The 16,714-nt window shown below is 34.8% G+C and overlaps 1 protein-coding gene across 1 annotated transcript in view; it reads right to left on the reverse strand.

Annotated features, from left to right (window-relative positions):
• LOC107551457 (TBC1 domain family member 2A-like) overlaps positions 1 to 13,678 on the reverse strand; it is a 22,782-nt gene extending 9,104 nt beyond the window's left edge. Inside the window, exons 1-11 of the mRNA XM_016233060.1 lie at positions 13,328 to 13,678; positions 9,512 to 9,635; positions 6,731 to 6,840; positions 6,462 to 6,649; positions 5,992 to 6,375; positions 5,422 to 5,532; positions 4,519 to 4,691; positions 3,328 to 3,828; positions 2,093 to 2,213; positions 1,737 to 1,922; positions 1,364 to 1,485 (exon numbers count right to left, since the gene is read on the reverse strand). Coding sequence (XP_016088546.1) covers positions 1,364 to 1,485; positions 1,737 to 1,922; positions 2,093 to 2,213; positions 3,328 to 3,828; positions 4,519 to 4,691; positions 5,422 to 5,532; positions 5,992 to 6,375; positions 6,462 to 6,649; positions 6,731 to 6,840; positions 9,512 to 9,635; positions 13,328 to 13,454 — 2,147 coding nt within the window. The 5' untranslated portion in view covers positions 13,455 to 13,678. The remainder of the gene's footprint in view (positions 1 to 1,363; positions 1,486 to 1,736; positions 1,923 to 2,092; positions 2,214 to 3,327; positions 3,829 to 4,518; positions 4,692 to 5,421; positions 5,533 to 5,991; positions 6,376 to 6,461; positions 6,650 to 6,730; positions 6,841 to 9,511; positions 9,636 to 13,327) is intronic.
• Positions 13,679 to 16,714: the final 3,036 nt, after the last annotated feature.

Below are 16,714 nucleotides of genomic sequence, written 5' to 3' on the forward strand. Positions count from 1 at the left end.
AGAAATTCTTTGGTTATGCAAACCGATTGTTGCAGCAGCTGTCCAGGTGGCTGGTCTCAGACGATCTTGGAGGTGAAGATGCTGGATGTGGAGGTCCTGGGCTGGTGTGGTTACACGCGGTCTGCGGTTGTGAGGCCGGTTGGATGTGCTGCCAAATTCTCTGAAACGGCTTTGGAGGTGGCTTATGGTAGAGAAATTAACATTCAATTCACGGGCAACAGCTCTGGTGGACATTCCTGCAGTCAGCATGCCAATTGCACGCTCCCTCAAAACTTGCGACATCTGTGACATTGTGCTGTGTGATAAAACTGCACATTTTAGAGTTTAGATTGTGGCCAGCCTAAGGCACACCTGTGCAATAATCATGCATCTTGATATCCCACACCTGTGAGGTGGATGGATTATCTCGGCAAAGGAGAAGTGCTCACTAACACAGATTTAGACAGATTTGTGAACAATATTTGAGAGAAATAGGCTTTTTGTGTACATAGAAAAAGTCTTAGATCTTTGAGTTCAGCTCATGACAAATGGGGGCAAAAACAAAAGTGTTAAGTTTCTAATTTTGTTCAGTGTATATATAGGTATACATTTAGATTTACTAATATATACTATTTAAATTACAATAAAAAATTATTATGCATCAATATTTTATATTTTTCACTAATTTGCTTGTAAATAATAATTATTTTTAAGTGTGTAAAATGTGTTCTATAGGTATTACAGTGTCATACAGATATTCATGATGCTTAATACATTGTCCATTGTTTGTTTATAACATAAACAATACATTATAATACTTGCTGATATCTTTAAAGAGTCAAATCTTTGTGTTGGTAATGTATGTGTCTGTACGTCCTTTTATGACTGTTTAAAAGTCATTATAATGCTTGAAAGTAGTAACCATGAATAATATATGCATGAGTATAAGGCATGAATGGGTGGATGGATTATCTCGGCAAAGGAGAAGTGCTCACTAACACAGATTTAGACAGATTTGTGAACAATATTTGAGAGAAATAGGCTTTTTGTGTACTCATGACAAATGGGGGCAAAAACAAAAGTGTTAAGTTTCTAATTTTGTTCAGTGTATATATAGGTATACATTTAGATTTACTAATATATACTATTTAACAGCACCTCAGCAGTGCCACAAACTGATCACCTCTATGCCACGCCGAATTGAGGCAGTAATTAAAGCAAAAGGAGCCCCTACCAAGTATTGAGTACATGTACAGTAAATGAACATACTTTCCAGAAGGCCAACAATTCTAATTTATTGAGATGCACCTGTATATTTTATCTATATTTAATGTTTTTTTTCTTACTCTACTTTCTCTCTTGGTTTTTTGATCCTTCATCTTACCTTCCATCTACGATGGTGTTGGGGAAGATGCGGAGATACTGGTACATCTCAACACTGTCATTGATCTTTAAGATGCCTTCCTCTCTGTATTTGAAAAGTGCCAATGCATATCGGAATATCACCTGTGAAACAGATGAATGAGGGATTTGGTCCATTGTTATTTCCTCATAGTTGGCCTGTAGGCTTGCAATGTTTGTGAAAATGTTGGGAAATTTAGTTTTTTTTTTTACACAACTGGATCAGGCTCAATATGAGGTCATATTACAAACAAAACTGTTACAAACAAATATTTAGTGGAGAATCCAAAAAAATTCAAACTATTAGAGAACCAGGTATTGATCTATACAACATTTCCCAGAATCTTTTATGGTACCTTTATGCCTTCATACAGGAAGGCGTCCCATACTTTAAACAGTATGCGTGTAGGCAGACTCTCAACGAACAACACCAGAAACCATTCAACAGTGATGAGGGACACGTCTACTTTTAGCGCTTCAAGATGGGCCGTGAGTCGAGGCAGCTTCTCAGACATGAGGTCCTTTAGTACACACTGGTCGGCCTGGAGAGATTGAAAGAAGAGAATATTGAAAAATATTTCTGAATATTACTGTTTTTACTTGCTTCCAAACATTTGAAAACAGTAGTGTATAAAAGTCTGAGACCACACTGAAACTCTGGGATTGAAAATAAGCAGAAAGTTTTAGGATTTAGGATTAATGCAGTTCTCACCTGACAGCCCACCAGGTCTTTAGTGTAGTAATTGTGAGGCATGATATAGTCCACAATCACTACCAAGCACCAGAAGGCATCTTCCTCATCCTGTAGTACCAGCAGAGCTATGGCTGCCAGTCTGCACACAGTGGCATCGTTGGTGTTATTTAGCTTTCTTTTTCCATATAGATATTGTGGCTATAACAGTAAACCTACACTTCACTCTATTTAGCCTGTAAGGTACCCTCCATCAGAAAGTTGTTGATCAGCAACTGACCACCAGATGTCAGTACATTACATGTTATGGTCCATTTAAGGTCAGCTTCAAATTGGTATTAAAATAGTTTGTTGCCAGTGTGCAGCATGGCAGTCAGATGAGGCAAATATCACTTTGCATGTAGACTGAAGGTAAAATATGAAATTTCTGTTTAATGATTGCTACAGTTTGGTAATCAGGAAGGGGTGGATTCAATTATGTCATTAAATGTAAAATTATTTTGCCATATTTAGCAAGAATTATTTTGTCTTCTGTTACCTCATGCATTATATATATAAAAATTGACATTTAGATTTAACTTTAGTTAATAGATTTAACTTAAATAGATTTAACTTATTTATATTTAATATTTAGACAAATGATACATTTAATACAAATATATTATCTGAATATAAATATGATATTTTTAATTATATGAGATTTCAATTTTACTTAAGTGAAATAAATGACATCATCATTTTGATATTATATAATTATATGATAAATTATAAGAAATAAGAGACTTACATCTTACAAAAAAAAAAAACAGTAGTGTACAAAAGTCTGAGACCACACTAACAATCTGGGATTGAAAATCAAATTTGAACCTGACAATAAACAGCAAGTTTTAATAAAGTATATAATAAATACTGACTGACTGACCTATTTAAAAATTCATATTTTAAATAATATTTTAAATAATATCGAAACTTTAATTATGTAATACATTTGATACATTTTATATTTAAAAATAAATGTATTAAATAAAGACATTTTTATAAAGTGGTCATGTAAGTAAATCTGGCAAAATGTGACACTTCTTATTTTTTGTAACATGCGTTACATTCAATACCCCATTATATTTTAAAACAAAAGTGGCATATTTAGCCAAAAAGCTCTTGTGATAGGCCATTACTAATACTACTCACATTAGTTCTATAATCACTTCTAATCAAAGCCAATTCTCTCTCTTTTTTTGTCTATGATGGCTAATTACCTGTTGAGTCCCTGGACGTAGCCGATTGTGGGGTTTTGCCATGAGAACGCCTGCAGAACTCTCTCCAGCTTCTGAATCAAGGGGCTTGAAGGAGGGGAAAAGTATTGATTGGAGGTCAGCGTACGATCCAGGTCCAGCTGGATCTGTCTGGGCACCAGGTGAGGTGAGGTTCTGCTCTTCTCGCACAGCTCCTGATAGTGGTCAGGATGACGCTCTTTTAGAGACTTGGTCCTAGTCTGTATCATAAAACGCCAAGCCCTTGCACGGTACTCGCGCGGTAAGCCCATCCGGAGTAGATTCTTCAATTCTGTGGATGAAGACAGTTCTCCTTCAGGGCGTCCAAACAGGAGCTGAGCGCAACGAGCCAACAATGGCACATCGCATTCCTCCTGGTTCAGCAGGTTTTGGGATCGGATCTCCAGGGCCTGGATCTTAGCAAGCAGCTTCAGGTCCTCAATTTTGTAGTCCACTGCAATCTTAAATCCATATTCATCGTAATCCCTGTGGAATGTCGGGAACTGTGAGTTCCAACATAAATAGAACTTGAACAAACATTTATATGTGAAACTGTTTTATAATTTAAGACTCATTCACACCAAGAATGATAACCGTTATGATAACTGTAACGATAATGATAAAGATAGTTTTAAAATTTGTTCTAAATGTAGAAGAATAGCAGAGTCCACACCACAACAATAATGGCAGAATAATTATATTGTTGGAATAACTTTTAAAATGATGTTTTACAGCTGATGAGCAATGAAAACACTGATAGCCAGTCAGAATTTAAAGTAGCAGATGACAAAACTGCAGCACATACTTATAATAAACAGAACAATATTGTGCATTTGAGTGGATGTCAATATAGTAGTCATCATAGTTATTCTTGGTGTGAAAATACCTTTACTCTATGCTCTCTAATAAATGTTATTTCACTGAAGCTCTATATGCTTTTTTTTAGCAGGAGACTTATCTAAGCAACTAAGACATTCTTTTATGAATCTCAAGGATGTCTGCTATGAACTTTAGCCATCCATTTCCATCCAAAAATAAAGTCTGGAATGATTTACACTTCTATGATGAATGTGCGCAAGGATGAATGTGATTTGAGAGCTCCACAGATGAAAAGAACAGGGTGAATAAATGATGACAGAATTTGCATTTGGGGTGAACTGATGGGACTGTGTTTACCTTACTGAGTTTAGTTTAATAGCAGTGCTCAGGTCTGCCCGAACTGCATCCTTAACCACCTTCTTGACTGCTTCCCTCTGCTCCGGATTCAATTCCTTACTCTCCTGGAGTTTCTGGAGGATTCCCAGGTATCTGCTTTCCATCTGACTGCTATTGGCCTCCAGAACAGCACACTGGCACACACACACACACGTCCTGAAAAGTCACCTTCTCCTTGTAATACCTATGTCATACCTTTGTTATTATACAAATGTATGTCCTCATTTGTCACAAAAACGCGCGCGCACACACACACACACACACACACAGTAACAACACTAAATCCCACATTCATGATGTTTACTATCTCAGATTACCATCACAAATGGCTCGGACCAATTTGAAAGCATTTATATCACAAAAATGTAATTTCCCTTGATCTTTTGATATGGAAGTGAACATACTCTAACTTTCAAAACTCAAATCTCTCAGTTCATAAAGAGCCATTTAATGTTTAGATTAGCCAATCAGCACAAAGGGTAAAGACAGTAGCAAAAAATGTGTCTGTTTTTGGTGCAAGAAACAAAAAAATTATTTACCTTTACTATCAGACTTTCACACACACACACACACACACACACACACACACACACAGTAACAACACTAAATCCCACATTCATGATGTTTACTATCTCAGATTACCATCACAAATGGCTCGGACCAATTTGAAAGCGTTTATATCACAAAAATGTAATTTCCCTTGATCTTTTGATATGGAAGTGAACATACTCTAACTTTCAAAACTCAAATCTCTCAGTTCATAAAGAGCCATTTAATGTTTAGATTAGCCAATCAGCACAAAGGGTAAAGACAGTAGCAAAAAATGTGTCTGTTTTTGGTGCAAGAAACAAAAAAATTATTTACCTTTACTATCAGACTTTGCTCCCGTTCTGAACTTTTTCTCCAAAGCGTCGTTAGATGGTAGATTTCAGAGTTTAGGTACTGGTTCTGAGTTTTATATGCCTTCAAATCATCCTGAAATAATGCACATTTAAATTATAAGTTATATCCACTACCATTCAGAAGTTTGGGGTTGGTAAGTTTTTTGTATGTATCTCTTATGCTCACAAAGGCTGCATATGATAAAAAAATTCAGTAAAAACAGTAATAATATAAACTACTATTACAATTTAAAATAACTGTTTTCTTTTTTAATATATTTTAAAATGTCATTTATTCCTGTGATGGCAAAACTGAATTTTCAGTTTATTATGTAGAAAAGCTGTACTGTTGTCCCATATCAATATTTTAGTGGAAACATTTTTTTTTTCAGGATTCTTTGCTGATTAGAAAATTCAAAAGCTTTTATCTAAAATATAAATATATTTTTACATTGTAAATGTTTTTTACTGTCACTTTTGATCAATGTATCCATATATATTTATATTATATAGTAAAACAATATTTTGATGTAAAAATGCTTTATTTTCTCACTTTCAAATTCTCATTCTCAATTGTTAGCTGTTTTAAGGCCTCTGACCGCAGCCCATTGGAGCACTGCTTGTCTTCTCCACAGACTGCTAACTTCTCAGACAGCTTCAGTATCACTTCCTGTTTGGATTGATTCTTTTGTATCAGGAGCTGGACACTCTCCTGGAGTTCAGCTATATGGGCGTCCCTCAGGTTCAGATCCCTCCGTAGGTTCTCGTTCTCTTGCTGCCGGGACTCCAGATGGTCTCGCAGTTTGGCCGCACGCCGCTCACCATGTCTGAGGAGCTCCAAGCGCTCCTGCTCCCCCTCCGCGGCTAGAAACTGAGCACAGGTGCGTTTCTCCAGCTGAGCAGCTTCCAGCACCTTATGTAACAGCGACACCAACTCCTGACAACACATACATATGCGGGTTTCAGTTGATTAATTTTACTGTATATGAGAAGCTGAAGTGGTGATTAACATCCTCACTTTACCTTCTGCGCTTTGACCTCTTCAGCCAGTTTTTCATGTTGAAGTCGAGATGTGTCCTTGAGCTCCAGCGGTTTGGACTTTTCTTTGCTATTCTTTCTGATTGGTGAAATGGTGGCGAGATCATGCTTAGACCTGGCATTAGCAGGGGATTCTGGGCTTTGAGAAGAACCGGGTGTGGGAACCGATAAAGCTAAGGAGGACAGTGGCCATGAGCACTTAAATCTGAAACAATTGTTTATTATTTTTCTAGTGACAAAGTTGTGGTTCTTACTGGATGTCTTAGATGAGGATGTTTTTTGGGTGTCAGTTGGGTCGCCAAAATGGAAAACACTTTGTCTAATTTCCTGTGAGTGCCGGTTACGGAAACTGTGCATTGTGTTCCTGTAAATCAAACACAGAGAAACCACTGAAGAAATGACTCACAATAACAACTACATTTTCGGAAGAAAAAGGCCAAATGCAAAACTTGTCAAATGATGCTAAGCGTGTCGTGGATGGTTGCTAGGGTGTTCTGGGTGGTTGCTTAGTGGCTTAAATTAACAGAGGCGACTGTAGTCTCTAGACATGGCTTGGTCCCTCTAATTTAAGTCTGTAGGGTTTAATTGGGCATCTAATTATTGACCATATTTACCATCAGGTGAAAGTCGAATCACTTAAGCCTGTAAAGCCTACTGGATCATATCTGATTTCTAAGGCCTCTAAATTTTTAACACGATCAAACTTTGCTGCAAAACCTGTTGTAAACAATCTACTACATTCTTTCTGTCATCTGATTGATGTCTTCTAGTATAATTCTAAAAACAACCCCCTTCAGGTCGTGGTTTACATGTCTTTTTGCTATGAAATCTATATTGATTTTTATAAAAGTAAGCATAAGAACAAATGAAGCAACTCGGTTTACTTGATTGTCCATATATCACTTTTTAGATGAATAATGCTAAAATGTGAATATCAAATATGGTTCAGGTTTTTGAGGAACATTTATTACCGTTCATCTCTCAATCATCATTGTACTGAATTGCATTGTACAACAGAGCTTTGACCACAAAAACTAAGCACTTAAATATAATTTAAGAAATATTAGTAAGATTGGAAGATATAGATTGACAATTGATATTTATATGTATTTATATGCTTATATAATATTTATATGCTTTTTTCTTTTAAGATTTCATCTAAAGTTTCAATAAACTGTTATATTTAAAAAACAATCTGACTATTTTCATGTCAAGCTTTACAGTGGGTATAGAAAAAGAATCACCCCCTTTAAAACAATCACAAATAATCACCTTCTAAATACCTTCAAAAAGCCATTTGACTTTCAACCGTGATCAGCTGTGGTCATTTTGATTAGCTCAGCATGAAAAGAGCTTTCCTGCAGCATTTCAGTCCGTGGTAGTGCAACTGAAGCAAACAATCAACTATGGATGGCATGCACTGTCAAAAGATCTCCGGGATAAAGTTGTGGACAGGCACAAGTCAGGAGATGGATACAAAAATGTTTTCAAAGGCTTTATCAATACCTAGAAGCACAGTGAAGTCTATTATTGAGAAGTGGAAGGTATTTGGTACAACACAGACCCTCCCTGGATCAGAATGTCGCTCCAAACTGGATGAAAGAGCCAGGAGGAAACTGGTCAAAGAGGCTACTAAGATCAAGAGGCCTACAGCAACTCTGAAGCAGTTGTAGGAATTTATGACGAAGAGTGGTCATTGTGTGCATGTGTCAAAAATATCACAAATTCTCCACAAATGTGGCTTGTATGGGAGGGTTGCAAGAAAAAAGCCACTCCTCAAGAAAGGCCACATGCAGTCACGACTGAGCTTTGCCAAAACACACCTTGAAGATTCTGAGGCAGATGAGACTAAAATTGAATTATTTGGCCTCGACACCAAACTATATTTCTGGCGGAAATCCAATACAGCTCACCGTCCAAATAACAGCATTCCTACAGTAAAGCATGGAGGTGGTAATATCCTGTTATAGCTCAGCTGGTGCAAGACAAGTGCTGAAGTTTAAAACTTATGATTGGTTTGGTTTGGAGTAATAGCATTAGCTATGCTTTGCCTAAGAATTTTTTTTTTTTAACAGGCTCCTTTGTATGTTTGTTATGTAATCAGTTTAATCATTTTTGACATTGCAGATGATGACGAAATAGTTTTAGTCATTATGGGTTTTATTTAGAAATAGAAGCAACTTCCCATTTTCTCACTGAGACAGATGTGAAAACTAATATGACTTCCTAATCATATATTAGATAGACTATATGTACAATGGCCACATTATTCAGCGAATCAAACAAGCCCATTTTTCTTGGTTTATTTGTAAAATAAGTATTGCCTTTTATTATATACAGCTCACCGTCCAAATAACAGCATTCCTACAGTAAAGCATGGAGTTGGTAATATCCTGTTATAGCTCAGCTGGTGCAAGACAAGTGCTGAAGTTTAAAACTTATGATTGGTTTGGTTTGGAGTAATAGCATTAGCTATGCTTTGCCTAAGAATTTTTTTTTTTAACAGGCTCCTTTGTATGTTTGTTATGTAATCAGTTTAATCATTTTTGACATTGCAGATGATGACGAAATAGTTTTAGTCATTATGGGTTTTTATTTAGAAATAGAAGCAACTTCCCATTTTCTCACTGAGACAGATGTGAAAACTAATATGACTTCCTAATCATATATTAGATAGACTATATTGTAGCGAATCAGCTCATGGGAAATATAATATATATATATATATATGTGTGTGCGTGTAAATCTCATTACTGTTTTCTCTTATCTGATGTTGTCTAGTATGAGAACCCCTCATAACACAACTTGTTCACTCTCGTATATAAAATCCCAGGAAGTGGCGTATACGCTTGTGAGTCTAACTTCCCTAAAATAATAATTCTAGAGAAATACAAAAATTACAACACAGCTTTTTTGGAAGGCACTTACGCAGATTGCCAGCGTGAACCATTTTTCATTTGACCTTAGAAATATCCCTTGATACCAGTATCCATTCTGTGAGAACAGATTGAATAAACAAAAGCACATGTACTCACTGTAGCTCAATTAGTGGATGTTTGATTGACATATTGAGAGGGCTGTTTAATCCTGGTGCAGGCAGACTGGCAGCTTCTTCACCTACCAGGCCAGAAGGCGTCTTCACCATGGGCAAGAAGTCAGCTGTGTAAGAGAAGGCAGAAAGTATGTTTAAACCCACTGTGTTAAATACATCCGATAGGCCAAAATAACAAGATGCTTTCAGATAATGAGACTTGCTTGTTTCTTATTTGTTTGGTAAGAAAACATTCGTAAACAACTTTTTGTTAAGCTGAGATCACAGTAAATTGTATGTTTTTCAAAGAAATCTCTTATGCTTGCCAGGGCTGCGTTTATTTGATTAAAAATATAGTAAAACTGTAATATTGAGAATTTAAAATAACTATTTTAACTATATAATCATATATTTTAAAATGTAATTTATTCCTGTGATGACGAAGCTGAATTTTCAGCTTTTCAGAAATCATTCTAATATGCAAAAAATGTGCTGCTCAAGAAACATTTCTGTTTATTATCAATGTTGAAAACAGTTGTGCTGATAAATATTTTTGTGAAGACTGTGATATATTTTTTCAGGATTCTTTGATGAATAATATAAATGGATGAATATAAAGCACTTAAAAAAATTGAATCAGTGTAGTAATTTTTTTTTAATAAATTTAATGCATTCTTGCAAATTATAATTATTAATTTCTTCAAAAAGAGAAATAATCTTACTGACCCCAAACTTCTGAATGGTAGAGTAAGACAGAAAAAAATTATAATGTATGGACTCTTCCGTAGATACTGAGAAATTATCTGGGAAAAATGATCCAAGTAGTACGTTATTTTGTATTCTATATTTGTATTTCTTGCTCTACCTATTTCTTTTCAAATGACAGAACCACACAATGTTATTTATCACAGGGTGAGGTACATGCCTCTGCATGCCTGAAATTCCTAATAATTAACCACGAGCTAGCACTGAGTAAAACAAACAGATATCCATACTGTCTCTGAGATCTTTTTAGTTTATATTTGTCTGGTGGTGAAATTATCCAGATGTCTACAGATTCAGCTGCTCAGACATTCACTTCCTCATTTTCTGCATTTGACTCTCATCCGAGAGCTGTTTCTTAACGCCTGTACCAGAGCTTGCGGTTGAAAGCGGGTGTCTGTGAATGTAAGTAATGAATGTGCTTTTAGCACAAGACGCCCAATCCTACTTGGATTCCTGGAAATGATGCATTTATGCATTGTATATTATGCATTGAGTCAAGGAACAACTTGCAATTAACTAATTAATTTAAGTTATCTGCATATAGCAGATATACACTATAACGCAATTAGTATCAAAGTACTGCTGCCACATTTCCACTGTAATTGCCAAACGTTTTGGGTGCCTCAAAAAAGAGTTTAAATTACGTTCCAGACTTCATCAACCATATAACATTTTTTTTAGTGACCAGAATTTATTTTTACCTTTATACTTTTAATCTAATTTTACAATTAAGCATATAGTTCTTTTGGCCTTAAACATTTTTAAAAAAACGATTTGAGACAAATGTGCAGTTAATTCGTGGCACTTTTGCTGCAAGCCAGTATTATTTTTGTATTATTTATATACTATTATATTAATACTTTGAATTGAAAACTGTTAAAAAGTTAATTTTAGATTTAATAATTTGGCAATTGTTATGTGCTTTTATCCTTTTCATTAGTTTTTTTTTAAAATATATATTTAGCTTTATTTCAGTTTTAGTAATTTTAGTACTTCAACTTAAATTTATTTTATTAAAATAAAAATAAAATATTTTATTTAGTTGCCTTAACATTTCTCATCTAATAATTAAAATTGATCAGCTTTATTTCAGTAAAACAAATATATATACAGTGGGGAAATATATTTTTTTGTCCCTCTGTATATATATATATATATATATATATATATATATATATATATATATATATATATATAATAACAGAGTGTTTATAATAACAACACTCTGACAAGCATTTTTTAAATGTATTTATTTATTTATTTATTTAGCAAAAAAGTTAATTTGCATATGAAAAATATTGGGCAAGAGTTTGTCACAGGGGTGTTCCACATGCTCTATATTTTTGTAACTCAATATATATTATTGTTTCTCGTAAAACTTCATAATATGCTCTATGTATGTTTCTATATTTGTTTCAAATTGCCTATATGAATTACTTGTCCGTGAAGCATTATATAATGTTTGTTAAATAGAATGGTTAGAGAGATGAGATGTAGTGGATAATGGCTTTTTGCTTAGTTATTTTAATGCCTCCTCTTATGTTAAGTACACAAGGGAAATGAGCTCAGCAGTCATTTTGTGTTCAGCTCAAACCTCAGATTGTTAGCTTTAAGTGTTATGCAGCACTGATACAGGCTGCAACCCAGAGTAAAGTAACATAACTGTCCTGCAACAGAGTGAGAAAGAAAAGATGGATATCGACATCCATCCCACCCTTTTTCCAGAATTTCTAAACGTTTACTTGAAGTTTGCAGATGATTACCAGTCCGGAGTCCGGACATTTCCTGTCTACACACCCTCCTGCTAAGACAGATAACAGAATGAGGGTAGACAATACATGCACAAACTAGCTGGAGTCCTGATGATCTATCTACAAACAAAATATCAGACTAAGCTTTTGCAACCTCCTCCTGTGGCTACAACGGATGACTAAACTATAACAATGTGGCCGAGTAACATGGGATCTGATTCGTCAATCTCAGCAGCTTCCTTTCAGCTAATCTGGTGCTTTCCTCCCTGTATCCTTGGCTCTGCTTCCTGTCTCTGTCTCTGTCTCTGCCATGTGCTCAGCCTATGCTTTAGTAACATTATTTAGTAACAATGGCCTCTATTTTGGGACATTATTATTTTATTTGAAACACCAGATGTAGGAGACCAGTTTTGGGTGTAACGTGGGTATTGAGAAGAATTGATAAAAGTCAGTTGTTATTTCAGTTTAAAAGAGAAAAAAAGAAAAACTGTTAAGTGTTTATACATTATGGTAGTATTTGCTGTATTGCCTTCAATTTATGCCCATTTAGATAGTAAAATTGTACACTCTAAAAAATGCTGAGTTAAATACAACCCAGTGCTGGGTAAAATAGGGACAAACCCAGCAATTGGGCTGTTTTGACCCAGCGGTTTGATTAAATGTTTAACCCAACCTTCTGGGTAGTAACCCAACCACTGGGTCAAAACAACCCAATTGCTGGGTTTGTCGATATTTTACCCAGCACTTTTTAGAGTGTAGTACAGTAGTTTTTCATGAGAATCACCTTTGAGGATGATGAGATTTACAAAAAACTACAAAGTTAAATGCACAGACTCTTTCTGATAATAAAAATGTAGATACAAATATGCTTAATTGTCTGAAAATATCACAACGCAAAATTTAAAAAAAAAAAATTCAGATTTCATTTCAATTTTAGTTTACGTTTTAGTAATTGTTAAGTGCTTTTGACCTGTTTATTCGTTTTTAATTTGTATTTATTTTTAATAATTGTAACAAGGCAACATTTCTAATTTTTTTTATTTAAGTTTTATCTTAATAGTTTAAAGGTGAAGTAATTCCTCTGGCAATAGAAACTTTATTTTGGTGCACAGATTTCAAGCATTTTGAAATAATCCTCAAGAACTGACTGGGTCTGTTGATCTTTCACTTTCTATTAACTTAGTATCACATGACTGGCCAAACAACTGAACTTTACTTTGAAAAATGAAGTGCATTCTCCCTCAGATTACATTTCATAAACAGTGTAATTTCCATAATGCAGTAAATGACTTTCAGCCTCTTACCACGGCAGTTGTTTGCTGATGGGGTGCTTTCCAATTTGTGGTTGTCTGGTCTGGGTATGGAGAGATGTTCAGCATGCTGCTCCCTGTATAACGTACGTTTCAACTGCAGCTGCTGCAACCAGTACATTTGGGCATCCCTGTTAGCTGCCTAAAAACAAAATCATGTTTGAAGACTGTTGAGAGGAAAGTGCTGTTGTCTTACTCAAGATGCTTGCCTGTTATTCCTCCATACTTAAACCTAATGCTTGTGTTTCTCTCTGTGTGTAACAGTCAAAAGAGAGACTGTGGGGGAGAGACTCGAGGGTGACTATATTTTAAGAATTAAGAAAAATCCATATTGACCACTGATCAGAACTTTACACTTTATCGAAAGGCCAGCATTATTTTAAAGGCCAATATAAAGTGCAGTCATGTGATCACTGTTCTATTTTAAAGGCTGTCTGACCCTACTGATAACAACAAGCTTTTTGGAGAAAGAAAGAAAGAAAGAAAGAGGCTTTATATTCCTCCACCCATTTATATCCTAGAAGCTTGTTTTTGAAAAGCAAATGACCTTTAGAATCTCTCATCTTAAATCAGGAATTGTCATAAAAATCATAAAACTTGCTTTTACTTGTTTTTTTGTGTGTTTTTTTTCTGGACATTTCCAGGTCATTATCCTAATACTATTTCATATTCAACACAAAGTCACACTGGCATTTATTCATTATTTTCACAAGGACGCAATGAAGCACATATTCCTTCCATTTATCATAACTGTGGTGGAATAAATAAATAAATAAATCGTTAAGTGTTTATGCATCATGACAGTATTTGATGCATCGTCTTCAATGTACAGTATGCTCATTTAAGTAATATAATTAAAATGAGTTTTTCATGAGAATCACCTTTCAGGATAATGAGGCTTACAAAAAACGACAAAGTTAAATGCACAAACACATTCTGATAATAAAATTTAGGGACAAATGTGCTTAAATATCTTGAAAATATTGTCACAATTTGTTTAAGCCGTTTTAAAGTAATTGTTATGTGCTTTTGTCATTTTTATTAGTTTTTTTTTTGTAATTTATAAGGTACTACAATATTATATTTTAATTTATTTTCAGCTTTAGTTTAAAGTATGTATTATTATTTCAGTAAGTAACAAAGGCAGGATTTCTAATTTTCATTTACGTTTAATCTAATGTTTAAAATGTATTTTATTTCACCTTTAATTCAGTTAAATAAAAGGATTTGTAATAGTTTAGTTATCTGTTCTATTTAAATTTTTATGACAGTATAGTCAAATAAGTGAATAATTAATCTAAAAAAGATTAATCTGAACAGTACATTTATTTTATATACCCATATTAATGTCTACGTTTAACTGTTAATATCATAATAGCAACAGTGTGAATTCAAACCCAAGGATTTCCCTCAATTAGTCTACAGGTTTCAATAATGTCTGAAATGTGTCTATAAGGTTTTAACGATGTCTAAAAAGGTCTGACATGTGCATCTAACTCATGGAATTATTGAATATAAAAATAAAAAATCTTTTTACTTTAAAAATAAAAACAATATGTTTTACTCCTCAAATCTTAAAACAATAATATGCTCACAAATCCCTCATTACCAAATAGACACAAAAAATTTAATATTCAACATAATACAGTGTCACAGATCACTGATTTCCAGAGACACAAAATTAGAGCAATTAACCTTAAACTGTTTTGACTGACTAAATATTACAAATGTTGATATTCAGCTATGGTCAAGGGATCAGAAAATAAGGTGGGGACGAAGAAGAAGAAGCAGCAGCATGGAAAACCATACATTCTATGCAAACATTGCACAATATGCACAGTTATTACCTCATTTCAGTTTCCATGCCCAGGAACCTGAATGACTCCACTGCAGTCACAGTGCTGTCCATGATGGTGAGTGGGGGGAGTGCAGAGGGGTTTCTCCTGAAGTCCACGGTCATCTCCACAGTTTTTAGCGTGTTGAGCGCCAGGTTGTTGAGACTGCACCAGACAGCCAGCTGCTCGACCTCCTGTTTGTAAGCAGACTCGTCTGGTTCTTTAAAGAACCATCTCTTTCTTACCTTTTTGTAATCTGATGAACCTTTTTTCACCACAAAGAACCATTTGTGAAACAGAAAGGTTCTTCAGATGTTAAAGGTTCTTTATGGAACCATTTAGACAAAAAAGGTTATTCTATGGCATCGTGAAGCACCTTTATTTTTAAGAGTGTAGTTATTGAGCAGAATTAACAAACTGACCTAGGAAACCTGAAATGACACCTTTATTAATGACACATAATCGAAAAAACAAACAAAAATGAAAAACAAAATATGTGAACACATAACTTTACTAAGGTTTTGGAACCTGAAACTTTTGGAGCATGAATCGTAGGCTTGATTTTTCAACCTGTTCTTTGAAGAGACCAGCTTGTTTAGAATAAGGCAGTTAAGGATAGAGGTACAATTCCTCTGGGTGTCTGCACATGTGGGTGTGGATGGAAATGAGGAAGTAGACTTGCTAGCAAAGAAAGCATTAAATCATCCACAAATAGAAATTAAGTTAGCTTTAAGTAAAGCTGAATTCAAGAGAGTGATATCATTTGAAGTAAGTAAGAAATGGCAAAAGTTATGGGATAATGGGTCTAAAGGAAGACATCTTTTCCAGATTCAGGAGTGTGTTGGAAACGAGAGGAAAAGATACGGAAATAGGAAGAAAGATGTCATCTTACCAAGACTAAGAATTGGACATACAGCATTAAACTATAGTCTTTATAAAATAGGTAAGCATGAATCGGGAAAGTGTGACAAATGTGGAGAATTAGAAACAGTGAAACATATTCTTTTTGAGTGCTCTGCATATGAAATGGAGAGATTTCAATTAATTCAAGAATTAGGATGGCTGGGAGTTGATAATATTTCTTTAAAAGTATTGTTTGGAAATGGGTCGAGGCAATCAAGAGAGCAAGAAAATATGTTTAAATACCTGAAAAACACAGGAGCAATAGATAGAATCTAGGTGTTTTTATTTTTCCCCCTGTATTTCTTTCTTCCAAATTTAGGCACACTCCAGATCAGTAGGTGGCGGTAATGCACCTTTTTCGCTGGTTTGCCAAACCGCCATGAAACACCAGAAGAAGAAGAAGAAGAAGAGACTAAGAATAATAAATAAATAAAAATATGAATGAAAACGAGTAGTGAATTCGGACACTGAGTGCACCGGAAGGAATGCCGCTTTTGCATAGTTTGTGCTTGCTGTTTATTCATCATTTGAAACTAGCAAACTAGCAGCTCCAGCAGTAAGATTAAAGGATCTATCTTGCACTCTGTCACGGAAATTATGTATAAACCCTAATCAAACAATTTAATAATCAATTTACAATGAA

Source organism: Sinocyclocheilus grahami, unplaced genomic scaffold, assembly GCF_001515645.1.
Source record: "Sinocyclocheilus grahami isolate Dianchi unplaced genomic scaffold, SAMN03320097.WGS_v1.1 scaffold424.1, whole genome shotgun sequence".
Lineage (NCBI taxonomy): Eukaryota > Metazoa > Chordata > Actinopteri > Cypriniformes > Cyprinidae > Sinocyclocheilus > Sinocyclocheilus grahami.